This window comes from Scophthalmus maximus, chromosome 21 (assembly GCF_022379125.1).
Source record: "Scophthalmus maximus strain ysfricsl-2021 chromosome 21, ASM2237912v1, whole genome shotgun sequence".
Taxonomy (NCBI): domain Eukaryota; kingdom Metazoa; phylum Chordata; class Actinopteri; order Pleuronectiformes; family Scophthalmidae; genus Scophthalmus; species Scophthalmus maximus.
Genome location: NC_061535.1, coordinates 12,212,949 through 12,240,355, shown reverse-complemented (window position 1 = coordinate 12,240,355; position 27,407 = coordinate 12,212,949). Strand labels below are relative to the sequence as shown.

The 27,407-nt window shown below is 46.2% G+C and overlaps 1 protein-coding gene and 1 long non-coding RNA gene across 4 annotated transcripts in view; one reads left to right on the top strand and one right to left on the bottom strand.

The window, feature by feature from the left end:
• Positions 1–27,407, bottom strand: part of LOC118291294 (RNA-binding Raly-like protein) — an 81,738-nt gene that overhangs the window by 5,337 nt on the left and 48,994 nt on the right. Inside the window, exons 3-7 of one of the 3 annotated variants that reach the window (XM_035619448.2) lie at positions 8,866–8,941; positions 7,795–7,842; positions 6,546–6,724; positions 2,438–2,554; positions 684–853 (exon numbers count right to left, since the gene is read on the bottom strand). In XM_035619448.2, coding sequence (XP_035475341.1) covers positions 684–853; positions 2,438–2,554; positions 6,546–6,724; positions 7,795–7,842; positions 8,866–8,941 — 590 coding nt within the window. The remainder of the gene's footprint in view (positions 1–683; positions 854–2,437; positions 2,555–6,545; positions 6,725–7,794; positions 7,843–8,865; positions 8,942–27,407) is intronic. The other 2 variants (XM_035619450.2, XM_035619449.2) reach the window with 2 other exon arrangements.
• LOC118291296 lies at positions 22,680–26,306 on the top strand. The gene is made up of 4 exons (XR_004786597.2): positions 22,680–23,282; positions 24,685–24,844; positions 25,513–25,566; positions 25,952–26,306. It is a non-coding gene; the product is annotated as an uncharacterized LOC118291296 (long non-coding RNA).

Sequence of the window (27,407 nt, the reverse complement as noted above, 5' to 3'; positions counted from 1 at the left end):
AGACTGACGCCGCTGTCACTTCCCCATCCGGTGCCCGTCCTGTTGAAACGGCAAATGCCCTTGAACGCGTCTCTGAGCATCCGTGTGTGTGCGTTAGTCTTTAAATTGGGGCGCGTTCTTTGGGATGTGTATCCCGTGGCAACAGAAAGGCGCACAGCAACCTCATCCGAAGTCAGCGTCACTGCAGTATTACATCGCTGTGTGCACAACGCATGAACGCTCTGCTCTTGCAATCGGCATGTTCTTATTATTTCGTGACAGCTGATGCCCTTGTGAGAGCAAAGCCTCCTCTTCCCCTGTCCTACGTGCACCATTTCACGGTCAGCTCCACAAATCGGTCCGTTCAGGTTCTCGTCTACAAACTCGCCTCCTATGTGTCTTAAGCCCCTCGGCTTTAATTACAGCCTGTGTGTGTGTGTGTGTGTGTGTGTGTGTGTGTGGGGGGGGGGGGGCTCGTGAGGAGCCATGTTTCCCCGCCGGGGGTGGACGGGAGAAAAACTGTCAGTCTGGGCGCCCTCGCCGTTCACTCATGTGGAGCCCCGCTCGCTCAGGATCTGTGGCCATGAATAATTCCGGGGAATTAACTTTCAGTCGGCGAAGACTTTCTGCCCACTCGAGAGCTCCCCAAAGTGCCTCGCGCTCTCATCCCTCCCCGTCAGCCCCCGTCAACCGCTTTCTCTTACCAGATGGTGGCTGCCCTCCTCGTCGTAGTCGTCCTCACCTCCATCGGTCATCTCTCCCGCCTCCACGTCCAGCGGCCCCTCCCCGGCCTCCTCCCCGGAGTTCTCCGCCGCCTCCGACACCGACTCCTCGTGCAGCGAGTCGCAGTTGTCCTCGTACTTTCTCTGCGACTCTTTGAGTGAGACACGGAGAACCAAGTCAGTGCGATGCCGTGGCGGCTGTCGGGGGTTTCCCAGGGTTCACGAGGTAGAGGCAGCGCTTATTTGACTGCCGCTTTCAGCGACTTAAAAAGACCCGAGCAAGTGAAAATCGACGAGCGCATCCGTCTGTGAACTCTCCACATACTCTCCCGGTGCATTTTTTCATCCGTCAGTCGTACCCAACAGTTCCACCTCCATTTTGAAAACCAACGCAGCAGCAGAATCTCGCATCCCACTCGAGCTTCTACGAGCACGAACGCGACCCGAGGCAACATCTCTTTTTTTACTTTCCATCTAGCACCGAGGAAGTGTCACGAGCGAACGCCGCGCGGCTTACAGCCTCGACGCTCGAGCGCGGCTGAACGTTTCTGAACTTTCCACCCGTCGTTCAATTGAGGGGATCAGGCGGCACTTAGAGGAAACTACTGACGTGGGTTCAGACAGAATTATCGACCAGTACAATCGTCGCACAGATGTACCAGCTGTACATCCGCTATGAGCTCCAGTGAGAAGCAGCAAGACGCACACATACTTCAACTGGGGGAGTGTGTTTGAGTTATTCGTGTCGGGAAACTCCCGATGAATTTCTTTCATTTACCTCCAGTCTCTCTCGCCGCAAAAATCGGAGGCATCCAATTTGTGCGACATCGCACCGCCTCTTAAATTCACTTTGGGTTTCGCGTCTACAAAATTCATTGTGAAATCTCGGCTGTCATCTGTATTTCCACGTTTCGTGGCTCGTTATTTTAGCTTTTTTACTTAAAAAGGAGAGAAAAAAGTCTAAATTATCAGATTGTTTTCATCATAATCTGATAACATGCACGGAAAGAGAATGGAAAATTGCCGCTGAAGGCTAAGTTTGCAATCAAACGGCGAAACTTGACAATACAGCACCAGCGTGTGTTTTCCTTTGGTCGTACCTTTTAGAAACCACCTCATGTTCAGTAGATCAGTAGATAGTCAAATAGAATTAGAACCCATCATCTCTCTTGCTGTCATTTTCGACAGCAGTCTTGCCGAGATAAAAACCCGTTTTCTTCTTCTCTGAAGCGTCCCTTCAAAACAGATGAGACTGTTTTTCAAGCCTTCGCGTGTCAGCGGGAGTTCCTCACTGTTCCTTCAATCCGTTGCTTGGATTCATTCTCGCTGCTCACAGACGTGTGCACGAAGGAGGAACAGAACCAACGGTGTGTGATTTTTTTTCTTCTTTTCTGTCGGAGTTAAAGAAGAAAAAAAAAACGCGTTTTCTGCGTTTTAGCTGCCGACGTGCACGTTGGATGTATTGCAACACGACGCAAATTCCTCGTGTCCTTCACAGTGAGCTGCACCCTGAGACCGTCCTGCGGTGAAGGGCGTCTATAAAGAGCCCGTCACATCATCCCAGTCAGCGTGGTCTTTGACACCTGTGCGCGGACATGACGGAACGCCCCGCCGCTCTTATCTCCCGCAATGTCACCAAGACTTATGGCCACGTGCGTGCTCTCAATACCCCCCCTCCCTCCCCGTCCTTTTCCCTTTTGGCTGTTTTTTTTTAACGCTCTGATTCCGCTCCTCACCAGACTCGACTCTCTGCTGCTTCTCGATCTTCTCCAGACGTCCCAGTAAGGAATCGATCTTCATCTTGATCTGGGTCAGCTCCCGCTTGATAGTCTGAAGCTGGTCCGTCTTCACTGCTGAGGCACAGAAGAAACACACACACACACACACACACACACACACACACACACACACACACACACACACACACACACACACACACACACACACACACACACACACACACACACACACACACACACACACACACACACACACACACACACACACACACACACACACACACACACAGAACGTTAAGTCGGGTTCAGTTTGTCCATATCCATTTTGTGCACTCGTTCCAACGACGCCGGCGCCACATGCGGGTTTATTACGCGCCGCATGCTGTCATCTGTCAACGCGCTTAAGTTTCTTTTTTTATTTCTGGATATCAAATCATCTCTTCTCTTCCTCGGGGAAGAACATCTCCGGGTGGCCGGCTGCAAAGTTAACCCGCCGAAAAACTGTCGGACCTGCTGCTTTTCAATTTGAGGATTAGCACGAGGGCTCACGCCCCCGCCGCCGTGCGCGGCGGCCGCTCGTGTTTTTGCACAATAGTGCCGATATCTTTTGAGTTGGCAGGAGACGTCTGTGTGAGGCAAATACGTAAGCACTTCAGTTTCACTGAGCAGATTCAATTAACTGATAGCATAATCGTGTAAGTATCGGATCAGTTACAGGTCAGATGAAAATACAGAATCTTTAAACGTGCAATGAACAAAAAAACATGATGAAATATGGTTTTCAAATTACTAAGGTTGAATAACATTCCCTAGAGTAAAGGACAACATTTTAAAATGGCACTAATGGAGTTCATTGGCAGCTCATTCACAATATTAAACGTCCGAGCGCTTTGTTCTTCGCACCGACCTCCCCAAAGGTCATTTTACAACTGAAACATAAATAATCGACGGCATTTATTGTCACATTATCATTTTTCGACAGGCTTTTGTCTCGTTAAAGTAAAGCTAACATTCAATTTTGAAGGAATCAAACATTTCTACCAAAAAAACCCACTTGTGTGTTGCTTTCCCCATTTCCGTGTAAATTTAATCCGCTCGCCGCAACTGTGCTTGATCATTGCCTCACAAGCAGAACCACACGAGAAAACAAGGGGGGGCACAATCTGCCCTCCCGCAGCTTCTGTTTACTGCCTCATGAATTATTGCCCGCCCGCCCCCCCTCCCCCCCCTCCCCTTCCCCTGCTTTGCTTTGGTCTCGGCGTTCGCTCCACAATACTGTACACGTCTGAGGGTTTTGGGGGAATTCAAGCGCAACCGAGTCACGCCAGAGTTTGACTTTGAACCCTCGATATGTCATATGCAAATAACATCTGCATGATAATAGAGGGTGCATTTGTTTTTTTTAAGGGAACCGCTTCAATTCATTCTGGCCAGTCGCGCGGTTCGCGGATGCACAACCCCAGCAGCTTGAAATGAGCAGATTAGAGAATTTGGATCCAAAAGTAATAAAATACTCTTATTCCTCAACACTCGTCGGATGAAAAGTGTCAGTTTTTTGGAGAGGAATAGTGGGGTGGGGGTGGGGGATGGGGACCGACAGCATAAGTTGAGGAGAGAACATAAAATTCTCTTTGACACCTATCAGGTTCCGTCAGGGCCGGGCGGAGGATCGGATGAGCGCTCGGTAAACAAACCCACGACTTCCTGCAAAGCTCCAGCCAGAAAATCAGCGGCAGCGGGAGAGAGACGCACGGAATCCAAACACGAGTTGCGCGGTGTCATGTCTGCGTGCGGCTCTTCCGAGGTTGACTTCTTTGTGTTTTATTTCACACCTACAGCACATCACAATGCAGAGCCGCCCACCATCCCATCGTCTGTGCGCTGCTGTGTATGAGCTAAACTGATGCATAAAACATAAACATCTACGCTTCGAGCAGATGTCAGCGCATGATAACAACGTATAACATATTAGCCTGCGCTAGGCTGGATTCCCCCTATAGGACTTTTTTTAATCTTTCACTGGAACTCATGCTGACAAAGAACACTGCAAAGTACGGCTTGGTGAGATTCGATGCGCACAGAAGTGGTGGCAGTTGCCGATGCATTACTTCTTAAAGAAAAAAGAAAAAGGAGCGCGACGACTATTGTGTGCATGACAAAGAGGAAATCGTCTACGGCAGTGTGTGCGCGTGCAAGTGTCACGTTGTCCCGCAACGCAGCCATCAAGCCCCAAAGCTACGGAGATGCAAAAAATAATAAAAAGAAATCGACCTTTGTGCGAAGGCGCGAAGGAGAAAAGCGGAGGATAAACAACGATATCTCGATGGCGGGACACGCTGAAATGTTCTCTATCTGCTTCTCGGTATCAACCGCTTCCGCGTGTACACAAAAGCAACTTCCATGAAGGCACGCTCGCTTTTTACTTATTCCAACATTATCTGAGCTCGCTGTGGGCAGCCCACGAAGTTGTCCTTTGATGATAAGAAAGTGCGGAACAGTTTTTCTAATTTATCGCCGCCTCCAGGCCTCCCCCCCCCCCACCCCCCTCCACCACCCTTTTGTGTTATCAGTCACATAAGCCGCAGAGAGCCAAAACCATACACGTCCTAATCCAACACTGTTCCATCGCCGCAGCATCTGGGGGCCGCTTGGTTTGAAAAGGGAAATTCCATTGTTATTTAATAAGCATTAGGAAAATAATTAGGAAGCGAGACGCGGGTCTTCTTTTAGGACCCTGGCGAAGATGGTGACGGTGATTCGTCTTGGGGGTAGTGACGATCCCCTGGATCACGGGTCTATGAGGATCAAGCCGAGCAAAGAGTTTCGGGGCCGACGCCAAAGAGACGATCATCTTAAGAGATAATCACAGGGAACATTATTTTTGTACCATTTTTATTACTTTCCCATTCCTTGGTGTGAAATAAAATTCACGAGACACTAAAATTAAGAAAGTTTTATTTATTTCACCTAATTCATGTTCCATAATTTTTTCCTTAAACCTGCTTATATGCCTTTATTATGACAGTGACAGTGGGGGGACAGAAATGGGTCCACTGTAGTAGGGACTCAAAGGCATAGAGGTGTTAATGAGTACAAGACAATTGAAAGTTTAATTTCACCTTCACAGTGTTTCTTTAAAAGACAAAACCCACAACACAAGCCATCGCTCATGATCCATCCATCTGACGGCTCTTTCTTCATCTCCCCCTCCCCCTGCGAATTGTTATTCACACGCGGCCCGAGTCGTTTTCGAAGTGCCCACACTTAACCCGCCCCGCCGCGTGGACACGCTGACCTTCTTCTGCGGTCCAATCTATCGAGACCAAAGTCGATACGAACGGCGATTCTTCACGGCCCTGGCAGGAGAAAAATTAGTCCCCCCCCCCCCCCGAACATGCGGCAGCAGTGCTTAGACAGAGGGGAGAGAGAGAATTCATTGACACGCACGCACGCACGCGTGCGCGCACACACACACACACACACACACACACACACACACACACACACACACACACTCCTATATAATACCAAAAGCAACTGGGTCCTCATGACAGACCGCAGCGAGCTGCCCGGCGCTGATAACACCGGCCGAGGAGGTGCAACAATGACCCAACACTGCAGCCAATTACACAAGGCCGCGGATTGGAGAACAACGCGGCCGACCACATCGACGTCCCCCCGTCCCCCCCCGATCTCACGCTAATTACACTTTCAGGAGGTTTTTAACGCATCTCCGGTTAATCAGAAGAGCGAATGAGATCCAGATGGAATCCTGCGTAGCGGGGATATAGTGCCGCGCTGCCGAGCGAGCGCCGCTCAGGACAGCTCAGATGACATTTGTGTTTACGATTTAGTGTTTTTCCTCTCTACGTTGCAGTGCGGCTTGTTCTGAGCTGCTGCATTGAATTAAGCAGCTTTTTAAGAGAGGCGGCGCGGCTGAAAGCGCCGTCTTTTCTCTCCCCGAGCCGCGGCTTTTCAGAATGGACAGAATGCTATTAGCGTAATTAGGCTGTGCTCATTGTAAAAAAAAAAATAATAATGAAAATGAAATAAAAGCTTACAAACACAAGACAAGTAAAAAATAAAATAAAATGATTATACTTACGTTTGAGCCCGGTGGAGGATGACGTGGGGGGTCTGGAGGAGGAAGAGGAGGAAGAGGAGGACGTCTTGATGGGGAAGGAGGTCTTCCCGCGGCGGGAGGACGGGGCGAGCACCCTGGAGCGCTTGAGGGGGATCACGGCTCTGGGTGGGGGGGCCACTCTGCCGTGGTAGTCGAAAAGCCTCGAGAAAGGACAGGGACAATCATGTTGCACTTCATTTCTAACTCTCCTTTTGATTTCGTCGGTTGCCGTCTTCACTAAGAGGTCGTAAAGCGTTATGACAATGTTCATAAACAAGGGCAACATGTGTTTTTCTGTCACCATTACGTCTTTTTAAAGCCCATTAACTGTGTCGGTGTTGCGATATAGATGTTTCTATTGGATTTCTCTTCTCCACATTAAAAAAAAGATGTAGACATTAGAGTCCAACTCTTAGCAATATGCCTCCGCACGCAAATAACCCCCTCGCGTATCGTTTCAAAGTAGAAGCAAAGGAGGACGAAAAAAAGAAGAGGGTGCTGAATGTCAGATGAAGGTGTCGGCTCAGACTGTGACAGCAAGACGTGTGTCGCGGCACTCAACCAGGCTGACATTTAGGAAAAATGCCTCAGCGGATAATCGCTCTCATCATCAGCGCCGGCAGATAAACGATGAGGGAGCGAGACGACGAGTGTTTTAAAGAGTTTTGAGAGTGTCTGCAGCAAAGGTATAAAAAATGGATTAAACAGCATATTTATCCATTTGATGTAAGATCCTCTCATTTCCATGTCCGGCTAACTATCGTACTACGGTAAAAAAAAAAACATCATTCATAAGACATTGGGTTCGATTTTGGGTTATACAACGTGTTCACAATAGAGCTGCAACAGTTGATCGATTACTAGATTAGTATTCGACTTCTGAATTAATCGATTCATCGTTTTAGTTTTTATGAAAAAGAAAATCAAATTCTCTGATTTCAGCCTCTGAAATGTGAATATTTTCCTGGTTTCTTTGCTTCTCTGTGACAGTTCACTGAATGTCTTTGGTCCGTGGCCAAAACAAAACATCTTCTCTGGGTTTTTTTGGAAAAACGATTGACATTTTTCGCCTTTTTACGCCATTTTATGGACCAAACAACTAATCGATTAATCGAGAAAATAATCGACAGATTGATCGATCACGAAGAGAAGTGGAAGTAGAAGGAATGGGGCACAGCTGAGTTTCCTTGTTAACTCCCAAATGTGTTGACGTGATGTGACTGACACATACCTGCTGTAGAAATCGTCCCTGTAGTACTCGTAATCAAATTCATAGCCACTGTGAGAGAGACAGACAGGGAGAAGGCGACAGGGAGAAAGTGAGAAAGAAAGGGCTGCATAAAAAATCAGGAGGCCATTTTGGATCAGTCAGAGAGTGAAGCAGATCAAGCTCAAGCTGTTCCGACTCGATTGGACACCCTCTACGTTGGTGCCTAGAGCTCACCGCAGGTTGAGGCAGCGAGCCTAAGCCCCGCTGGCGCGCGGAGAGACTGCCGACGAACAAAGGGAAAAGAAAAAAAGTTTCACGGAGAGAGAGAGAGAGAGAGAGAGAGAGAGAGAGAGAGAGAGAGAGAGAGAAGTACAGTCGCAGAGCGGGAGAAGAGGGAGAGAGAAATCTCGTTTTCTCTGGAGCTCCGGAGCGACGAATCGGTGTTAAGCAATTTTCGGCACAAATAAAAAGGGGAAGAGGAGAAAAGAAGGAGCTGTTTTGAAATGTTGCCACTCTCAAAGGAGTTTTCATTAGCAAAAGTATTTCAATTAAGAGGAGTGTAGTGTTCCTGTTCCACGATTACCACATTACATCTGGGCTGTCTTCAGCGGCAGCTATGAAATGCAAATTAAGGGGTTTATATAATGCATTTGTGAAAGTAAGACGTGGAAATACAAACAAACCATCAATTCAGAAAGGAGTTAATTGGTGGGAGTGTACATTTTTTCTCCAAGCGACAAACTGTCAAGAGTAAAGAGAAACGACTGCAGAAGGACACGCGCCGCTTTGATCCGGTTTGTGGCCAGAAGATGTGTGTGGGCCCCACAAATTCAAATAATAATTATAATAATCAGGGTGAAGCTTAATGATGCTTGTAGCAGCGGCGTCTCCCTTTGAGCTCCACCTGCCTGTGCCGAGCGATCTCCAGTCAAGGCTGGAATTAGAAATTCAAGGTTCAAAAGAAAAAGGGAAAAGAAGAAATACAAGTTATAGGAATCCTGGTTTTCCAAATGTTGCTCCACATTTACATCAGCGGGCCTCGGAGGATGGTCAATATTTACGACGCGAGCGGCGCGGAGCGACGGGTCTCACCTGTACACGGCTGAGAGCGGCCGCTTGGAGCCTGGTTTGGGCCTGTAAGGCTTCGGCTCACCCGCCATGTTTATGTCTGCGGAAAAAAACACACACACACACACACACACACACACACACACACACACACACACACACACACACACACACACACACACACACACACACACACACACACACACACACACACACACACACACACACACACACACACACACACACACACACACACACACACAATGACGATTAATATAAAGGATGAGTATTAATTAATGTCATTTTTTTGATGAGAGCTATGAATCTTCATGTTAAGCACTCGTATTGGTAATAATTATGGAAGAGAAAAGAGAGGGCATAATGATTAGAGCCGACCGATATGGATTTTTGGGGCCGACGCTGATATCAATATTAGGGAGTACACGATTTATTTGAATCTGTCAATGATTCCTAACATGTCGTTATCACACCGGATGTTATTGAGGCTTGATATTTTAGTTCAACCATAATCTTAATCATAAACCATTGTTTATTCTTTACAATAAAGGATTACATACCGGACCAATGGATTTATCTGTCTGCTCTAAACATTTCGGCCGATATCGATATGTCTGTGAAATGCTAATATTGGCCGACCTCCATAATTTACCTCATTGGAGTATTTCACTTTGAAAACCATCCATCCAACCTACAACTAAGTTGTACAAGTGTGGACTATCTTCACCCTCTTTGAATTTTCAAAAGGTTATTTCAAGTCGTGAAGATTGAAAACTTTGAATCCAGTCTGAACGACTTCACTGATTAGTTTCCAAAACTGCCTTTCCCACGGCCAGCATGGTGAATATATATTTTTTTTTCTAAAGAAAAGAAAGTGTGTCTGGGTTTCTTTGAAATTGAAAGACAAAGTATCCAGTTGTGATTCATTTGAAAGCTATTCAGTAGCATTGCTTACTGTACAATATTACACAAATATATCATCACGTATACTGTAATATCCATATATCACATGAAATGTGAAGACTTCTTTGACAGATTCATACATTATACATAAGAACAAACCTCTTATTGAGTTCTGAACATTTATTCGTGAATGTTTCATAACACACTTTAAAGACATTTTAATGCGTGAGATCATATACAATTACATCTCTCTTATACAATGTAATCATTATCTATATAATAATAACTCTACACACCAGTTACAGATCTGCTTACCCTATAACGGGTTATGAACAATTGATCATGTGTTATAAACTGCTGTTAAATAGCACGATCATTTATAAATATCGTCTGCCGAACATCACACTTCAGTACAGGTCGTATTCCAGGATTTGATCCGGCGCCTATCGACACCGATGTTTCCTGCACTGCGGTGTGACGTACCACGACTCAAAACCCGGGAACCGTGTGAACGGAACGCGAAACTGCCTTCGGAAACAATCCTCACTCGGAGCGACGGCTGATGATTCCAGCGACGGCGCCGCGGCACGCAGCTCACGAGCGGCGCCCGAGCACACGCAAAGCGCCATTAGCAGCGCCACTTCATCATAAAAGAGAGTCGAATATCTCCAGGGGGCGGGGGGCTGTGCCATTTACTCCCTTTTTGCGTGCGACATATAAATATGCAACACACACAAAAAAGCCGCCGCCGCCGTGCCGGAGGACATGTTCACTAATGTGCGAGAGCCAATTTTCCGAGGGGGAAAAAAAAACAAAAAACTGGGAGACCTTGCTATTGTGCAACGGGGACAGATTAACAAAATGAAATTCTCTCGTGGCAGAGCAGGAGAGAATCCTTGAACAAATAGAAATTCTCCATCAAAAGCTTGCGTGTTGGGGGGGGGGAGGGGGGCTTTGATTCATAGGCAGCTGTTGGTTCTTTTGTGTAAACTTAAAAATGAAGATGTGACAATCGGGTGAACAGTTTCGCCATCCAGCCAATTGGCGAAGCGGATTTCTATCCGCGCGGTTGCCAAAGGGTGTCGCAAGGTCCCTGGTGTTTTTCCCGTGAGTGGCGACTGGGAGACGAGCCAGCGGGGTCGAAAAACACGCGCACTCGCGCGCGCAGCGAGTGAAACCCTTCGTGCAGAAACTTTTTGGATGCGCACGTGTTACGAGGGAGAAGCATCGCCCACTTTGGGCCGAGCGGTCAGTGTCGAAAAGCAGCGTCCTCGTCTGCAGCTCGGATCGGGTATGAACGGCGGGAAATATCACTCTGACGGTGGTAAATTCCCATCATAACTCCCATGATGTCACACAATCATTGTAGGTTATGATAAGTGAGGTGCTCAGAAACTCTAGGGGTAAAAAAATAAATAAATATCAATCAACGAAAGGCGCCCTTGAAAGAATAAACCCAAACTCCCTCGGTGTTGTGAAGTCACTCTGACAAAGGGCCTCGGACTGTAAGTGGGCCGGTCACGGTAATTACAGTATCGACTTATCGCACGATACGCGCATATGAAATCAAGGATTCTTTCATTGAAACTCAATGACGGCCGTTTTGCCTGCATGCGTGTTTGGTGACATTGTCGTACGATTAATAAATCCGTTTCTCTCAGCACAGATCGCGTCGGACTTGGACGCGCAGCCGCCGAGCTCAAATTAAAAAAAGGTCTTAAAAGGAAGATAGTGTCGTTCATCGCAATCATTTTCTCAGACAATATGTCGCGCAACAAAAAGCAGTTATGGTGACGGGCCTGACTGTAAGTACATAGATCACTTTAAAGGCTCTTTTGTGTTATTCTCACTATCATTTCGTCCATTCCGGCAACACACATATGCCTCACTAATTCATGCATCCTCGGCCCAAACACCAAACAAGTGGGAGCAACCCCCTCCCCCAGGAGTGGAATATCACCAGGGTGAAAAAAAATAAAGCTGCTGGCAATCTCCTGCCTCCTCCTTCTCCCAGAGGCTGCTCTCTCTCAGGAGAAATAGGATTAGACCCTGGGTTTGTTCTGGTTTGTAGATAGGAACTTCTTAGACAGGCTCAAACACACCAGACTTTTTCTCTTTTTTTTTTAACGCATGACCTGAAATGAGTGTGCCGAGTGTCGAGTGTCTGCACAACATGACGGAGCGTGTCGGGATTTCATTAATCTCAAGGTTTAAGAAGCCATTTGGAGGACGATGCCTTTTAATTAGCCCGTGACAACCCGACAAATTATAACTGGAATCCAAAAACCTCAAGCAATGCAATGTGCAGAGCTGAAACTCTATAACTAATCGATTACTAAATTGATCGCCAAACTATTTTGATAACCGATTCAGGTCGTTTTTCAATTCAATATTCCAGTCAATATTCTCTGATTTCAGCTTCTTAAATGTGAATATTGTCTGGCTTCTTGGCTCCTCTGTGACGAACAGCTTATCGACAGATTAATCGATGGGAGAAAATAATCGTCAGTTGCGGCCCTGGTCATGTGTACACGAAGAAGCCTACTTGGATCGAGGCTGTCAGCACGGGGCCGGGTTCAACAGGTTCCTCAGCCGGAGCGAAAATTATACGCTCACTGGGACGAGATTATTCAACGATCGTCCACGTACGGAGAAAATTCGTCCGCAAATGTGTCGATCGTGCTTCCTGAAAAAAACAACAACGTAACAACGGAGACTTTCATCTTCCTTTGGCTTCAGCAACAAAGACGAGTTTGCACATTTTAGTTTTAGATGCTCTGCAGCGTCTTCCTCTTTTTAACACCCCCCCCCCCCCGTACATTTGAAGCCCGTAAAAAGGAGCTCGGAGCGAGCGACATCGCTAACTTGCTCATTAAGCATTTGCCTTCCAGATCACTGCGGCCATCTGCTGCTGGTTTTTAATCGGAGTTTTCCCTGCAACAGCTGAAACACACAATCAGGGGACGCGGCTTTTAATGCATTTATTTTTTACCGTCGACACTTCTGTTTGTGTGAAAAGTAAACGCTTCGCAACTGTTCAGGTTTCGTCTCTCTTATTCGCCCTCGAGCGGAACGGGAACTTTGCGCCGACGCAGCAACGGCGAGTAACCGCGTCCGCAGCCCAGAAAGAAATGCGAGTTTCATTCGGTGTCGTCCTTCTGCTTGCCGTTGCTGTGTAACCATCGTTTTTTTTCCATTCCAGTCTGCAGGCGGGTCAGACAGGAACGAGGGCGGGAGCTGTCCGTGGTGCTGAACGAGCTGCAAACAGCGGATGGAAACTCAACAAGGTCACAACCTATTTATGTATTCGTCCGCTTTGTTCAAACAAAATGTATCAAAATGAGAAAACAAGAAACACTTACCGCGTCCTTTTAGCTTCAACAACAAGCTTCGCGGTCAATGTCAGAGCTCGACTGACGCGTCGACGCAGTTTGGACTCTGCAGCATTGAAAAACTATTTATAGTTATACGGGGTTTTTTTTTTTTTTTTTTCTCCGAATATCCTCTCTCGCATGAGTGAATCGGGAGGGAGTGAGTGGTTCGGGGGGTAAATTGAAGTGAAAAAGACAAGAGGCGAGGAGCGCGAGTAATCAGCGGAGACAAACCTGTGCTCCTCTGTCGGAAAAACACGGATCTGTGACTCCCCCGCAGGAGGCCGCCCGTGCGTTTTATCGCTCTCATTTGTTCGCCTCACATCTCTGTCTCGCTCAGACTCCGCTTCCTCTCTCGCCCCTCAGCCTCGCCCCATCCCTCAACGTCTCCTCCTCTTCCTCCATCACCTCACCTCCTCTTTTCTCCACACACACACACACACACACACACTAACACACACACACACACACACACACACACACACACACACACACACACACACACACACACACACACACACACACACACACACACACACACACACACACACACACACACACACACACACACACACACACACACACACACACACACACACACACACACACACACTAGGATATCTAATCCCACATCACCATGCGTCACTCTCTCTCACATCCCATATTTCTTCCGGATGTCTCCGCGTGTGTGTGTGTGTGTGTGTGTGTGTGTTTGTGTGTGCGTGCGTGCGTGCGTGCGCCGAGGGAAGCTCGTTGCGAGACTTTTCCGGTGTCGAGCATCACCTGTGGGGCCTTTTCTTTATGTGACAAGGAAGGCTCCGCAAGTCTCATCCCCTCCGCTCTTCTCATGAGTAAAGGGACGAACAACGGCACAGATTGAACAGGCTTCGAACGGATCGGGGCTGTAAACCGAGCCATATGGCTTTACATGTTGCGTGGATGAGAAAATGAGAGCAACAGGACCCCCCCCCCCCGAAAAAGCATAAGGAGAGGGTGAGTCGTGTGAGGAGAGTGCAGGGAACGGGAAGGGCCTGCCGTTCCTGGAAGGAATATGAATGAGCAGCCGGGGGCACAAAAGCTGCCCAAGCCACAAAGATCCCGTTATACACTGCCGTTTTAAGAAGAAGACCCCTTCATTTTATGGCCGTGTAACACAACAAGTGTGCAGGCCACTGTCCCACCGTGTCGGCTTATCGCTTATCTTCCCCCCCCCCCCAATGCTATGAACAGAGAGAGGCAATAAAGGTGCAACTCTCACATCCTGAACATGCCGCGTATTACGAGGTGCTTCTGTCTCTACCTTCACTCTCCCTCACACAGACGAGAGAGAACCACGGGCTTCAGAGAGGATGGCTATCGGGCATGGGAAGCACGGGTCATCACGAGGTCAGGAAGACGGGAGAGAAGGATGGATTGTGTCTCGCTCAGCCAAAGAGGCTCTCTTTGTATTGAGCGTGGGCGGAGTGTCGGAAGACGGGACAGAAGGGCAGATTCCCTTTAAAATCCACTTCTCCTGCGAGCTGCCGCTCTTATCAGCCACAGCTCTACTTGGAATAGTAGTAGTAATAGTCCTTAATAATGCAGACTGTTGTCCGAGCGCACGGCGAAGCCACGGTCAAGATCATTCAAACGGCATTTACTCACTGAAGAACGGGCTCCGTCGGTGCCAGTTACATCTAGAGCAGAAAAAATCCAAAAGCAAACAAACCCACAAGTGACTCGTGCCCTCATTTTGGGATACACACCAGCCTGAGAAACAAAACCAAAAGCCCGCAATTTGCACGTCAACCTAGCTTCAAATTTCCCCAGCAGAAAAACAGAAACAGAAAAAAAAAAGACACGCAGCAGTTGGTTCTGCAGGGTGCAAAAAAATGACCGGTTTGGACGCCGGCTGTGCTGCAGCACAGAAAAACGTAATGGACAAAAAAACAACAATCGTCACGAGTCAGTTATCGCCTCTCATATATCTTGGTGAAAAGAACAGGGGCAAAAATACAAACCTTTTCCAAGCTGTTGCAGTGGATTTGGCTGATTGTTTGATGATATGATAGATGTTTTCGAGAGAGGACACCGATAATGAGTCAATATTATATTTTAAGATTCACAACCGGTTATTTTTACCCCAATAAAGAACGTTTATGGTATTTCCATAGTGGCACACCACGGCAACTGGACTTGCTTGAGGTCCTCCCATCCGAAAGGTTGTTGATGTGTTAAAATTTTGAAAATGAGATTCAGTCTCCCATACCGAGGTTGCGGGTTCGAGTCCCGACCTTCTGCAGTCAAAACATCAACAACAACAACAACAACAAAGAGAAGAACAAGCTTTCCTCAAAAGCGCTCACTGCCCCTGTAAGAGTTGTTGACGTCACATGCGATTCATTCACCGCCATCTGTCCATTATGCTGCTCGGGTCCGATGATTCATGATGTGATTGAGGGAACGAGACGCCGGGGGGGGGAAGGGGTCGGAAGATTTCTGCGAGAGTCTCTTGTCCGTGAGCGGTGGGTGAACTGCCGAGTCCCGTCCTTTGTCGCGCCACGCAGACACCTCTGTATAGTCAGAGTGCCACTGGGTTTGAAAAGCACAGAGTTGCAGCGTTTGTTAAAGATCCTGGTGTTTGGTAACGGCTGTAAGCATGGTACCATTACCCAATTAGCAATAAACGTATTTTGACACGATGGTGGCACGAGACAAAAAAGTCAGGAGAGTCAACAAAGGGTTTTCAGTTCATCCTAGGCCGAGAATACTCCCACCACATATCTTGACAATCCATCCAGTAGCTGTTGGGACACTTCACTTTACACCCAAAAGGGGTCAAACTCATGCTGGATCTAGAGAAAAAAAGTCAAAAGATCGTCAAAAGGTACGAGGATATATCCTCCGAGAACCAGGAACGACAATACGAACACGTGTGCCAGTCCTAAAGGGAAGGTGTTGAGACGGTGTAGATGGGAATTCGACTTACTGGTGGCACGAGATGGAAAAGACCAGAGTGGCTTATCGACCTAACAACTGTGGGTGTTCCAGTTTGGACCAACAGGCTTGACACCACCACGTCTTACGAGTATTACTGTTATTATTGGCAAAAGGCCAGAGACAATCCGCAGCTTTGATGGAAAAAAGAAAGAAAGAAAAAGGATTTCTCATTAACGAAGTTCAAATAATTACTCTGCATTAAACTGACGGAAGACGTTCCACTAGAAACCTTTGTGACCCAGCAATGTCAAAGGGATCAAGAAAAAGAAATAAGGGGGTGTAATTTAATTCATAGGGGCGCTCTCTCAACCTAGGACAACCCGCCACCACCATCAAAGTACAAAAAGTCCTCTCCTCCTCCTCCTCCTCCTCCTCATCATCACATAAAAAGCTGCGGCGGCGACCAGGTGACTGACTGCAATAAATTCCCTTTCAGACGTATCGCGCGAGGACCTTCAGAGAATGAGAAATGATTTTCCTTTCTTTTACGAAAACCGATGGCTCCGCAACACATTAGTTACTCTCTTCCCTGTGCGTGCTCCGTCACTTCATTCTCCTCTCCCTCGCAGGACGCCAACTGTCTCCTTCGATGAGATAAACATTAAAAGGCAAAGGCGGGGGAGAGAGAGAGAGAGCGAGAGAGAGAGAGAGAGAGAGTGAGAGAGCGAGAGAGAGAGAGAGAGAGAGAGAGAGAGAGAGAGAGAGAGAGCTCGACGCAGAGGGAGCTGCCGATCAGGCCCCGAACGGAAGGAGAAAGTCTGCCGCCGCACGCCAATCTCTCCCCCACGTCCCAATTAATAGAACAAAGTAACGAATCATGCAGATTGTCCCTCAGCAGGAGCGACGTGTAAGCAAAGAGGCGAGGGGAGCGGAATCGTGCGGGTTTGATGGATGTGCAGGCGGGACGGGAAACTCGTCCCCGCTGGAGCTCGGGCTCGGGCTCGGCCGCAGGTGAGGCCCCGCCGGCTGGCGCCTTTTCATCTTCGGCCGATTAAAGGAGCACATCGCGGGTTTTAGACGGGCAACCCAATTGACAGACCGCCACGAAATATCAGAGTGAATTACCATCAAATATGCCGCTTCACGTCCAGACCCTTACCGCGTCCCAACGGGGTTTCCGTATCTTTTTTATTCATGCTGAATCATGCTGAATCAAGACGTCAAGCTTCACTCCTATTAGACACAAGCCCTGTCATTAACTCCCCCCCCCCCCCCCGGGAGCTCGCTCGCACACTCACTGGAGATCACGAGACACGGCGGCCCCCCCTTCAGACTGAAACAGCGGCTCGCCTTTTTAAGCAACAGCACGACGAAAGCAGCTTGTTTGCGAACAACGAGGTGGTCTCGGGAGGCCAGCGCAGCGGCCCGCTGTTGTCTAATTACGTTGCAAAAATAATGGCGGGGGGCGGGGGGTGGGGGTGGGGGGGGGGGGGGGGGATCTGCATATCAAAGCTATGGTTCTAGGAACCTTTGAAGACTTCACATCAAACAGGGCGACTCCGGAGAAGCCGTGACTCCGAGTTCAAGGTGAGGTGATGTGGATCCCGACATTTTTCTGTTTGAATTCAGAAGGTTTTTGGGCTGACACACATTCCTTGTTCGCATCAAGTCGGGGAAAACTTTTCAAGACCTTTGGGAGGGACGTTTTACTAAATCGACGGACTTGCGGTAGAACAGTAAAATGACAATGTAGTGAGATGTTATCATTTTTCTTTCGCCGGCCATTTGGGTTTTAGCCCGTTGCGAGCAACGTTGCAAAACAGTTTTCATCCGATTGTTGCATGAAAATTCATTTCGATTTGAACTGGATTCATGTTAGTTGATCCATTGACAATTTCTCTGGTAGTTTTCCAAAAAACATACATTGATATCACAATATGCTAAATATCACTTGGTGATATAAATGTATCTTCCACATGACATGATTAGTCAATTGGTTCCAGTTCCTGGAAAAGGATAATTTGACGCTTTTCGTTTTCATATTTGGCGATAAATATAGAGAATATCTTTTCGTTTTGGGACTGTTTGGAGAAAATAAGACATCTGAAGATGTCATCTTGGGCTCTGAGGAATTATAATGTAAGAAATTTGCCCAACATTTCATATTTACTATGATTTTACCTGTGTCATCAACCCCTATGACAATGCATCCTCACCAAGTCATCAGAAGCATGATACAGTGACATTGCATTATTGTTGTGTTAATCGAGCCCCTCATGATTTTCCCTTAAGAATACAAAAACGCAGTGTGTGACCCGTGAACGTGCATCTGGCTCCACACACTCGTTTCAAGTTTACTCGGCAAAAATATTGTGCAAACGAGAAGAAAAAATGAGCCAAATTGCCAGTCACAAGTTCTCCGAGCTCAATGTCACGTCTCCAAAAAAAATGAGCCTCTTTTTGTCCGACTGGCTTCCACAAACCCCGATGACTCAGAGTAAAGTAAAGCACGGCCTTGAAATAAAATAAAGGACTTCTCTAAAATGACATCGGGAATCAAAGTAAGTGTCAATCGCTCGTTTCCACTTCTATGCCGCAGAGTTTCCAAACTCATCCTTGTACTCTCACTTGTGACCAAAGCCTCAAACCCCCCCCCCCCCCCCCCTCTTCGATCCCCCCACTCTCCGATACAGACCAGATTTCATACCCGACTATGACGGATCGTTACAAAACTGGAGCGTCTCTCCGTCTGTAAACACCCGAGCGTGACTCTGCAGTCTGCTGCCCTGCCTCGGCAGGCTGACTCCACGGAAACAAACTCCAAGGGACGGGGGGGGGGGGGGATCAGCTCATAATCCCCGGCCCCCCCTTTCAGGGCACCGGGCGGAACAGACAGAGGAATGGCATCGGTTTGAGATCGGTGTGACCTGCAGAAACCCAGCGAGCCGTCTCCCGCGAGTCAACAACAGCATGATGCACTTCAAAAAGCAGACGATTTGAAAGGACGGACGGACGGACGGGACGCGACGCGGCGGGGCGGGGGCGGGGCGGAGGAGCTTAGCGGCGGGTTGGGAGCCGGGGGCGTGAAAACAAACATGAGCATTCAGAACAAGGGGAAACAGTCGTGGGGACAAACCGCCGATAATCACCTTCGACTTTCTTCGCTGCGGTAAAATGGGCGTGTGTGTGTGTGTGGGCCCTTTAAAGTGGAACCGTTGAACCTACCACATGAAATCATTGACGTGTTCTTACATCGTGCTGCTCAGACAGCCAATGTTTCATTTAAAACGGGGATATATAGAGAACCACCGATTGAGACATATTGGACAGGCACGTCACCGGCCGTCACGCGGACCCCTCTCTCCCCGCCGCGCGAGAGTGAAGCTCCACGATATGACGACAGTTTGGCGAGATTATACGAGTTCTGTAATTATTTCTTCCGGGAGCTCGGACGTGAAAACTGGCAGACACTAAATTTCCGACAGTCTTTCCGTGGTCTTATCTGTCGTTCTGTGTGCACATTAGATCCATCATTAATACGCAGCCTGTTGCTCCAAATATTCTGCTCCTTTGCGATAGGAACAATAAAATATGCTATTCTGCCATGACAACCCCCTCCCTCCCACAGCCTCCGCGAAATAGCTTATCGCACACAGGACTGTGGATTATGAGGTGTCGTCTTCTTGTGAGTGTTCGGTCTGTGCGTGTGCAGATGTCACTGTGTGTGTGTGTGTGTGTGCGTGCGTGCGCGCACATCCCTGAATTCTTGTCTTTGTGTCACACTGATTGGTCGCTTCTCCTGGCCACAGTCCGAAACAGCGACGAGGACTCCTGGGGGGAGGGAGCGACGTCTTGTGACAACTCTGTCACACCATTTCATCGTCGACAGCGGCGTCTCATTAGGTCCCTTTCTCTGGCAGAGAGGAAATCACATTTTCCAGGGCAGAGTGAAAAAAGAAAAAGAAAAAAAAGTGTGGAGGCAGAGCTGGCGAAACCCGCATCCGAGGTGGCGACTAAAGAATCTGGAATGGAATTATTTTCTGTAAATTGCTCATGGTTTATTCAAGAGATGGCGGGCCGCAGCAGCGAGGGGGGGGGGGGGATTGTGTTGCACGTGATTCGTTTTTTCCTTCTCGTTGACATGCAAACAGGAAAAAGTTGGGGCAAAATGGAGCGAGAGCCGACACACACACACACACACACACACACACACACACACACACACACACACACACACACACACACACACACACACACACACACACACACACACACACACACACACACACACACACACACACACACACACACACACACACACACACACACACACACACACACACACACACTGAGACGAGCAGCTGCACAGTTCGAACCCCAGAGTTAAGTTTTCTTCGCGGGATCAATCTTCATTAGCAGCCTTCAAAAATCACCAGACGAACACGGACGGACGGACGAACAAACACGAACATGCAGAACCCGACCCCCCCCCCCCCCCGTGGCGCAGGCGGGGGCTGGAACCCCCATTCGATCTCCACCAAAAAGATTCCTGAGCTGCAAGATCTTGAATATTTATGGACTTCAACCCAAACACTCAAGACGAGGAAGAACAGAGGCCGAGAGCTTCTCCATTTTCCTAATTACATTAACGGCAACGCAGACGACGCCACGAGAAAGAAACACGCGCTCGCGGACGGACGCAGGGTTCACCTTGATAAAGATCAAAGCCAGAAAAAAAGCACACAGATTAAAACATTTGCCACTGGGTGTTGCCGCGCACCACAGGGACGTGCTCTCGCAGAACCTCCAACAACAGAAGCCGACTTTCTTTTTACCTCATTAATTCCCTTTCTAATTAATACATAATCGCAATTTCTATAGAAAAAAAAAAGCTTTTCTACATTTCTATGGCCGCCACTGTGACTGAGCACATTTCAAAATAAGAGCTGCTGGTGCCAAGAAAGAAATAATGAATTCAGACTAAATCATCCCAAAAGTTACGCCTGCTAAAAAAAATCTTGTTCACAGTTTTGTGTCGTTCCAACATTGATGACCACTTTTGAAAGACATCACTTGTGACACACGTTACTGGGCCAACCTTTCGGTTAAGGGTGTCTATGTGCCGCCGTAATCGTTAGCAACACCCAGAACTGCAGTTTTCTCTCGTTCTACAAGGTTTTTTTTTAAGAGACTTATTGGCTTTCTTTTTGTGTGCATTGGTTCTCTTCTCCTGCTCCGTCTCCTGACACCGTCTCCTCTGCGCTCAGCGTCCTGCCGTGTACAAGGCAACATGCTTATCCAGAAAAGTTATGCAGCTTGCAGATGTACAGTGCAGTATCCGCGACGGGGAAGAGGGAAGATGACATGGTGTGCACTGCGGAATATTGTGCCAACAACAACAACAACAACTTTGCCAAATCAGCCGGCAGCTGATTTTACATACCTTCCTTTTTTTTTTAAAGAGATGTCTTATATTTCCATTTCCTCTTTTTCTTTTAATCTGCAGAGAAATTGGCACATTCATGGAGTCTCACATCATCCATATGCTTTAAACATTGGAGCATTCACTGCACCATGCCATCCAAAATTTGGCATTAGAGTGGGCTACGAAACATGACTGTACCTCATGATTATTTTAAAGCATAAAATTCATCTGCTGGTCATTTTCTGTTTTGGGTAATCAATCATAGCATTCCGAAAATGTCTGAAAATAGTTCACAATGGAATCACACAAGACCAAAGACCAAAAATAATTAGTTGTAACCGACCCACATTCCGTAAACCTAAGACTTTCCATTCATTTTCATATAAGTCGACGAAACATTGAATTCTTTGCACCAAAGAACCGACTCACAGCAGACAATGACCTTAATATTCATACAGTTGCCTAACAGTCAATTCATCCTCTCATTTCTATTATTCTCATCTCAATTTGGGGCCAAAATTCTTGCATGGGTTAAAATCCTGCCCCATCGGCACATTGGGTGAATTCAGTCAAAGAGACTGTGCTTTGTATTCACCACAGAAATCTGTCAGTGTGTGTGTGTGTGTGTGTGTTACTCATATAGGAAACAGTATTTCTGGAGAACATCTAGTTTTGTGCTGAAATTCTCATTTTTAAGGACATAAATTGTGAGTGGATGGGAACTGGACCTGCCCCCCCCCCCCCCTCGCAAAAAAGAAAGGCTGTTCTCTCATTATTAATAAGCGACCTCGTTGCCTCGATACGTCCAACACTCTCCATGACAATGCGATTGCCAGAAAGAATAGATCACAAGAGACAAACCGAGAGGCTCGACGCACAGAAACCATCAGCAAGTGCGCAGCAGGTGAGACTTGACTTCCCATCGGAGTTAAACACACACAGATGAATAGATTTCCCCCTTTAACTTTGACAAGTTAAACCCTATTTCATATTTGCGACGGTTCGTTCCCGTCGTCGTGCACGATGCACAGCTCAACATTTTGCAAGTTGCTATTTTTTTTTTTCATCAGCATAAAGAAAAAATTGAAAAAAAGATAATAAGCCCCCTCGGTGCATCTCGAAGCCAAAATGACGCTGTTGCACAAAAATACAAAAATAAACTTACAGCGATGGTTGCGACGCTTCCCCTTGTACATGGTCATGGTGTACGGGTCCAGCTTTGCGCTCGGTCAGATCCTCTTTCTTTCAGAGACGCAGGAGACGCAGAGAGAAGCTGCGCTACTTTGTGACTGGGAAATGGGACAATTGCAGGATGGAGGAGCAGCGGAGGCGCTGCTCGAGCCCGGACCGTACCATGTTCACCAACGAGAGGGGGGTGACGGAGGGAGTCACTCAGCAGCTCAGTAGTAGTAGGGCCAGGCGTACGGGGGAAAAAATGAGAGGAGGACGATTTTTTAAAAATCTTACAGGGCGTGAATGAAGCCGAAATGCCGAGAAACAAAGTTGAAATAGTATTTTGTCGAAAATAATTGTGACCCGGAAGCACTTTTCAGCAGCACCAAACGACCGGATGTTGATGTTTTGCGAGCCAAGTTTGCTAAGCTAACGCTAGCCGCTAACCGAGTCGTAAAGTTGCGATATTATTATTATCGACAGGCTGAACCTGGAAGAAACGACGCGGTGACAACGGGTGTTTGCACATGAACGTCGACGTGTGTCCCGACACGATAACGTTCAACTGCACACGACCGTGGATTGGTTTTTAAGAGGCGTGCAGTCACCGGAGCTAGCGTAGCTTTGCTAACGTATGTTAACGTGGATGTGTGCCAGCTGAGCTGGTACCACTACACGATACTTTAGGGTATTTCGACTTTATTCTCCACATTTCATTCTTTTTTCTTTCCTTATGCCTGGCCCTAATTCTCTTCCGTAGATCCCAGTGCAGTGCCAATCATTTAAAAAAATACAAATACAAATAGAAGAAAAGGAAAGAAAAAGAAAAGGAGCATGTAGGTTTGCAGAACTCTGTCACGAGTAACTCTGATCACATCCACCCTCAATTTAGATCAGGAAAAAAAATAGTTCTTCAATTTTACTCGCTTTTCATCTCAATTTTACTCTTATTTTAATTGTATTGTCCAGGTTTTACAATTATAAATCAGCATCAACAAGCAATAAGCCAAATGCGTCTGAGCTGATGATCTGTGTCAAAAAAACAAAAAACTTCTGTAGCCTATAAACTTGATTTTCATTAAATTATGTTTTTTCTTTGTTTGGCTTGCACACATTATATTTATAACTTTATACTTGTATCTGTCTAAGTAAAGTTTATTGGGATTGGATATCAAATTGAAAAAAATATGAATTTTCCTTAATTCCCCAAAAAAGAAGATCCCATCTCATGATAAGAATGACACTAGATAAATATCCTATTAATATCTTGGTAATTTATTCTATTTTAATTTTTATAAACTGATTCACAGGGAAGATCGTAATTTTCATAATGACAGTAACAGAGTATGAATTATTTAAATATATTGTGCAGTGTATAAAAACAGGAGTTTGGGCATTTCGTTTTTTCTGTATACAAGTTTTTTGAATAAATGTAAAATATGAAAAGCATGAGTTTTACCTGCTTGTTCGTTTAAGTCACTAATGGAGACAGGTTGTGTCAAAACAAGGCTACGCTGTGCTCACAGGTACAGCAGGTACGCCTGGCTCACAACAATGATGCTAACATGCTAATGTTTATCAGGTTTAATGTTTACCGTGTTCTCCATTTTAGTTTAGGATGTTATCATGATGATGTTTGCCAATTAGCGCTCAACACAAATTACAGCTGTGGTGAATATTACTGGCAGCATTGGGCCAATTCAAATTTAGACGAATGATGGCACCAAAGGAAAAGTTAAGGGACGTTAAATAGTTGGGGGCGAAGTGTCATTGCAACCCACTCAAAGACATTTCTCTGATTTGAAGCCACAGATAGTAGTTGAGAAATTTCATTCTTGACCAAAATGGTGGACCGACTGACAGCTGGTTTGGCTCGGAAATGTAAAATGAGTTGTCACTTTGTCCTCCAAGTGTTTGTGGCTAATTAATATTCTTCAAAAAGGCCTTTGAAATGTATTCCGACTGTCCACTGGGAGTAGGTTAATTAACAGTGCGTACCACTTACTTTTGATATCTGTCAATTTAACCTTTTAGAAAAAAGGACAAAACCCTGAAACCGTGCTCCGTCTGTGACCTTCCAGACTGTAAAGCTTGTATCACAACGGAAAGGAGGGAGGAGGCATCCAGCAGGTATCCGCTCTCCACTGTAATACTTTCCCATCCGTCCATAACCTCTGGGCATACTTCAATAAAGGTGCGTCTCATCTTACTTGCAAAATGGATTGTGTTGCTAAGGAGACAAGGATGATTTTTTTTTTTTACAATTCATTCCACTACATCATGATATGATTACTGTGTGGGTTGAATAACAATTTTCTTTTGGTGGTGGGGCCAAGACAAATCGTGGGGTGGAAACAAACAACTCTGAATGCCCCGACTGCATTGAAGTAGCAGGATTTGAATCAATATTTCTGTTCTCTGAAAAATGCTCATGTTCCAGAATGACAAATGCTTTTCCTCATGTTTTTGACTCTGAAACGTAGAGAAAAATCCTCAAAGTTGATTTTGGGAGAAATGGTTAATTAAAACAAATCAATGAAACTGAAACAACAAGGTCTTTTTCTTTTAAAACAACCATTTAGTTTCCCTCTCAAATTTGTATCATTATTTTTAATTGGATGTGGAAAATCAAAAAAGGAGTTGTAAACATTTCATGTGATTAGCAACCAGCCAAGAGAACAATCTGTTTTAACAGCACAGCAGAGACATCTGCTGTCCGTGATGCGTTAATACAACAGACCGGCTAAAGAATATAAGAGGAAGTATTTAGTCAAAATTTCACTGAATGACAAAAATTTTATCACACAGATTAAAGCCGGACTCGTCATTTGATTTTTTTTCTTTTTACATTTTCTTTTGCAGAAATATGAAGAACATAAATGCGCTTTTGTGAAAATGTGTTTTTGCAGCCATATGGTAAGTGAAAAAAACAAAACACAGCACTTCATTCTTTGAATAATCATAATGTTTCCTGTTATATGTTAACTCTGAAAGTACTATATTCATATTTGAGAAAAAAAATAATTCCTGAGGTAATGTACTGAATATATCAAAGCTACAGCACCCTGAACCAGTTCAGTCACCAAAGTCTGGCTAACAGTTATTCAGGCTCTCGATCAAAATTCATCATAGGCTCTTAAAGTAACTATAATCAATAATTTTGCATTAACAATGATGTGTAACGTTTGGGGGTTGATCAGATGAACCCCAAGGTAACTAACACTTGCATTACACTTGCCCTGCAGACCTTTTGTATTTTTTTAAGAATCTTTCAGCTTCATCTTCAGTTTTCTTTTTCTAGCCGAACTTCAATACAACAAAGACAAACAAACCCAGCATAAAAACCCAGTGTACACAACTCTCTGAGTACAGAGACATTCAGAGATTTCCCTCAGGAGTTAGTCGACCCCGAAAAAAACGCACTCACATTCGTCATGTGGACAGAAACACGACTACAAACGAAATACACTTGTGTAACTGTGCCACTGTGTTTGCTGAGAAGTTTATCATAAGGTGATAATATGTCACTTCAGTGTTCACAGCTTGTTCTACTGCCCCCAAGTGGACGGGAAAATGATCTGTAACGTCAACAAGTTTGGTTGCAAAGCCCCAACCGATACTGATGTCAGGGTGTAAAAATAAAAATATACACAATGTGTTGTTTTTTTTTATGGCAGTGATTTCTAAGATGTCGGTATCATGCCCTTATTACAAAGAAATGTAATTGAGGCCATTCTGAGAATATCTTACAGTTAAATCATAAACATCATAAATAAATATAAATTTAAAGAAAATACAAATATATAGAACTTGAATGAAGAAAATAAACTATTGAATGTAAAATAGAAAGATAAATGCAGATCTTTTCTGAATTTTTTAATTCTGTAAAATAACTAAATATAAATGCAGATGTACCGACATGTCTGTGAAAGGCTCATATTGGCTGATATTATATAGCCAATCTATATAATTCAGTCGGGCTCGTCCATTCCCATTTATTACTTAAAGGCTACAAACTTTGACAATTGACATCTATTACGGGTTATAGCCTCACTTGATCAGCCAATAAATCCAAACAACAGTCAGGGAGCAGATTAAAAAAAAAAAGAAAGAAAGAAGGTGTGACTTGAAATCACCGGCTTGGGCGTGGCGATTTAGGAAGAACTGCATTTCTGGGAACTGCATACGCTCTTAAAAAAAACATTAAGCGCACCATTACCCCTTTTAAAGACCCGAGCAGTAGCTCAGGAGAAAGTTGTACACGCACCAACCCTCATCTGAAGTGCTCGGCATTCTCAGACTCCATCCTCGGCCGAGACGTGAACCACGCTGCCAGCTAACAAATGATCCTCATTTATAGCCGAGACGGATGCAGCGGACGCCCCCCGGGGGGGGGGGGGGGTTCTACATGATGGATATAAATCTGCTCTCGAGCTATCAGATCTCATTGGCCTATGACTTACAGCCGCTCTTAGCTCATTAGACAGGCGCCGCGTTTGGCGCGGAGTAATTGCAAACGTACCTCGCCGCCGCAACTGCTCGGCAGACTGTGACAGCGGAACTGTCTCTCCTCTGCTTGTATTACGCTGGCGGAAGAGGCCCCCAGCGACTCGGTCCACTTGGACGACAGCGTTTTTTTGAGCGCCGAGGCGTCGGAAAGGTTCTCCTCCACGGTGTCACATGACGGCCTTGATCACAGCGGTTTTGTCTGTACGTTTCTTGACTTTCTCGCGTTCCTTAGGTGTAAATTAGCCTTG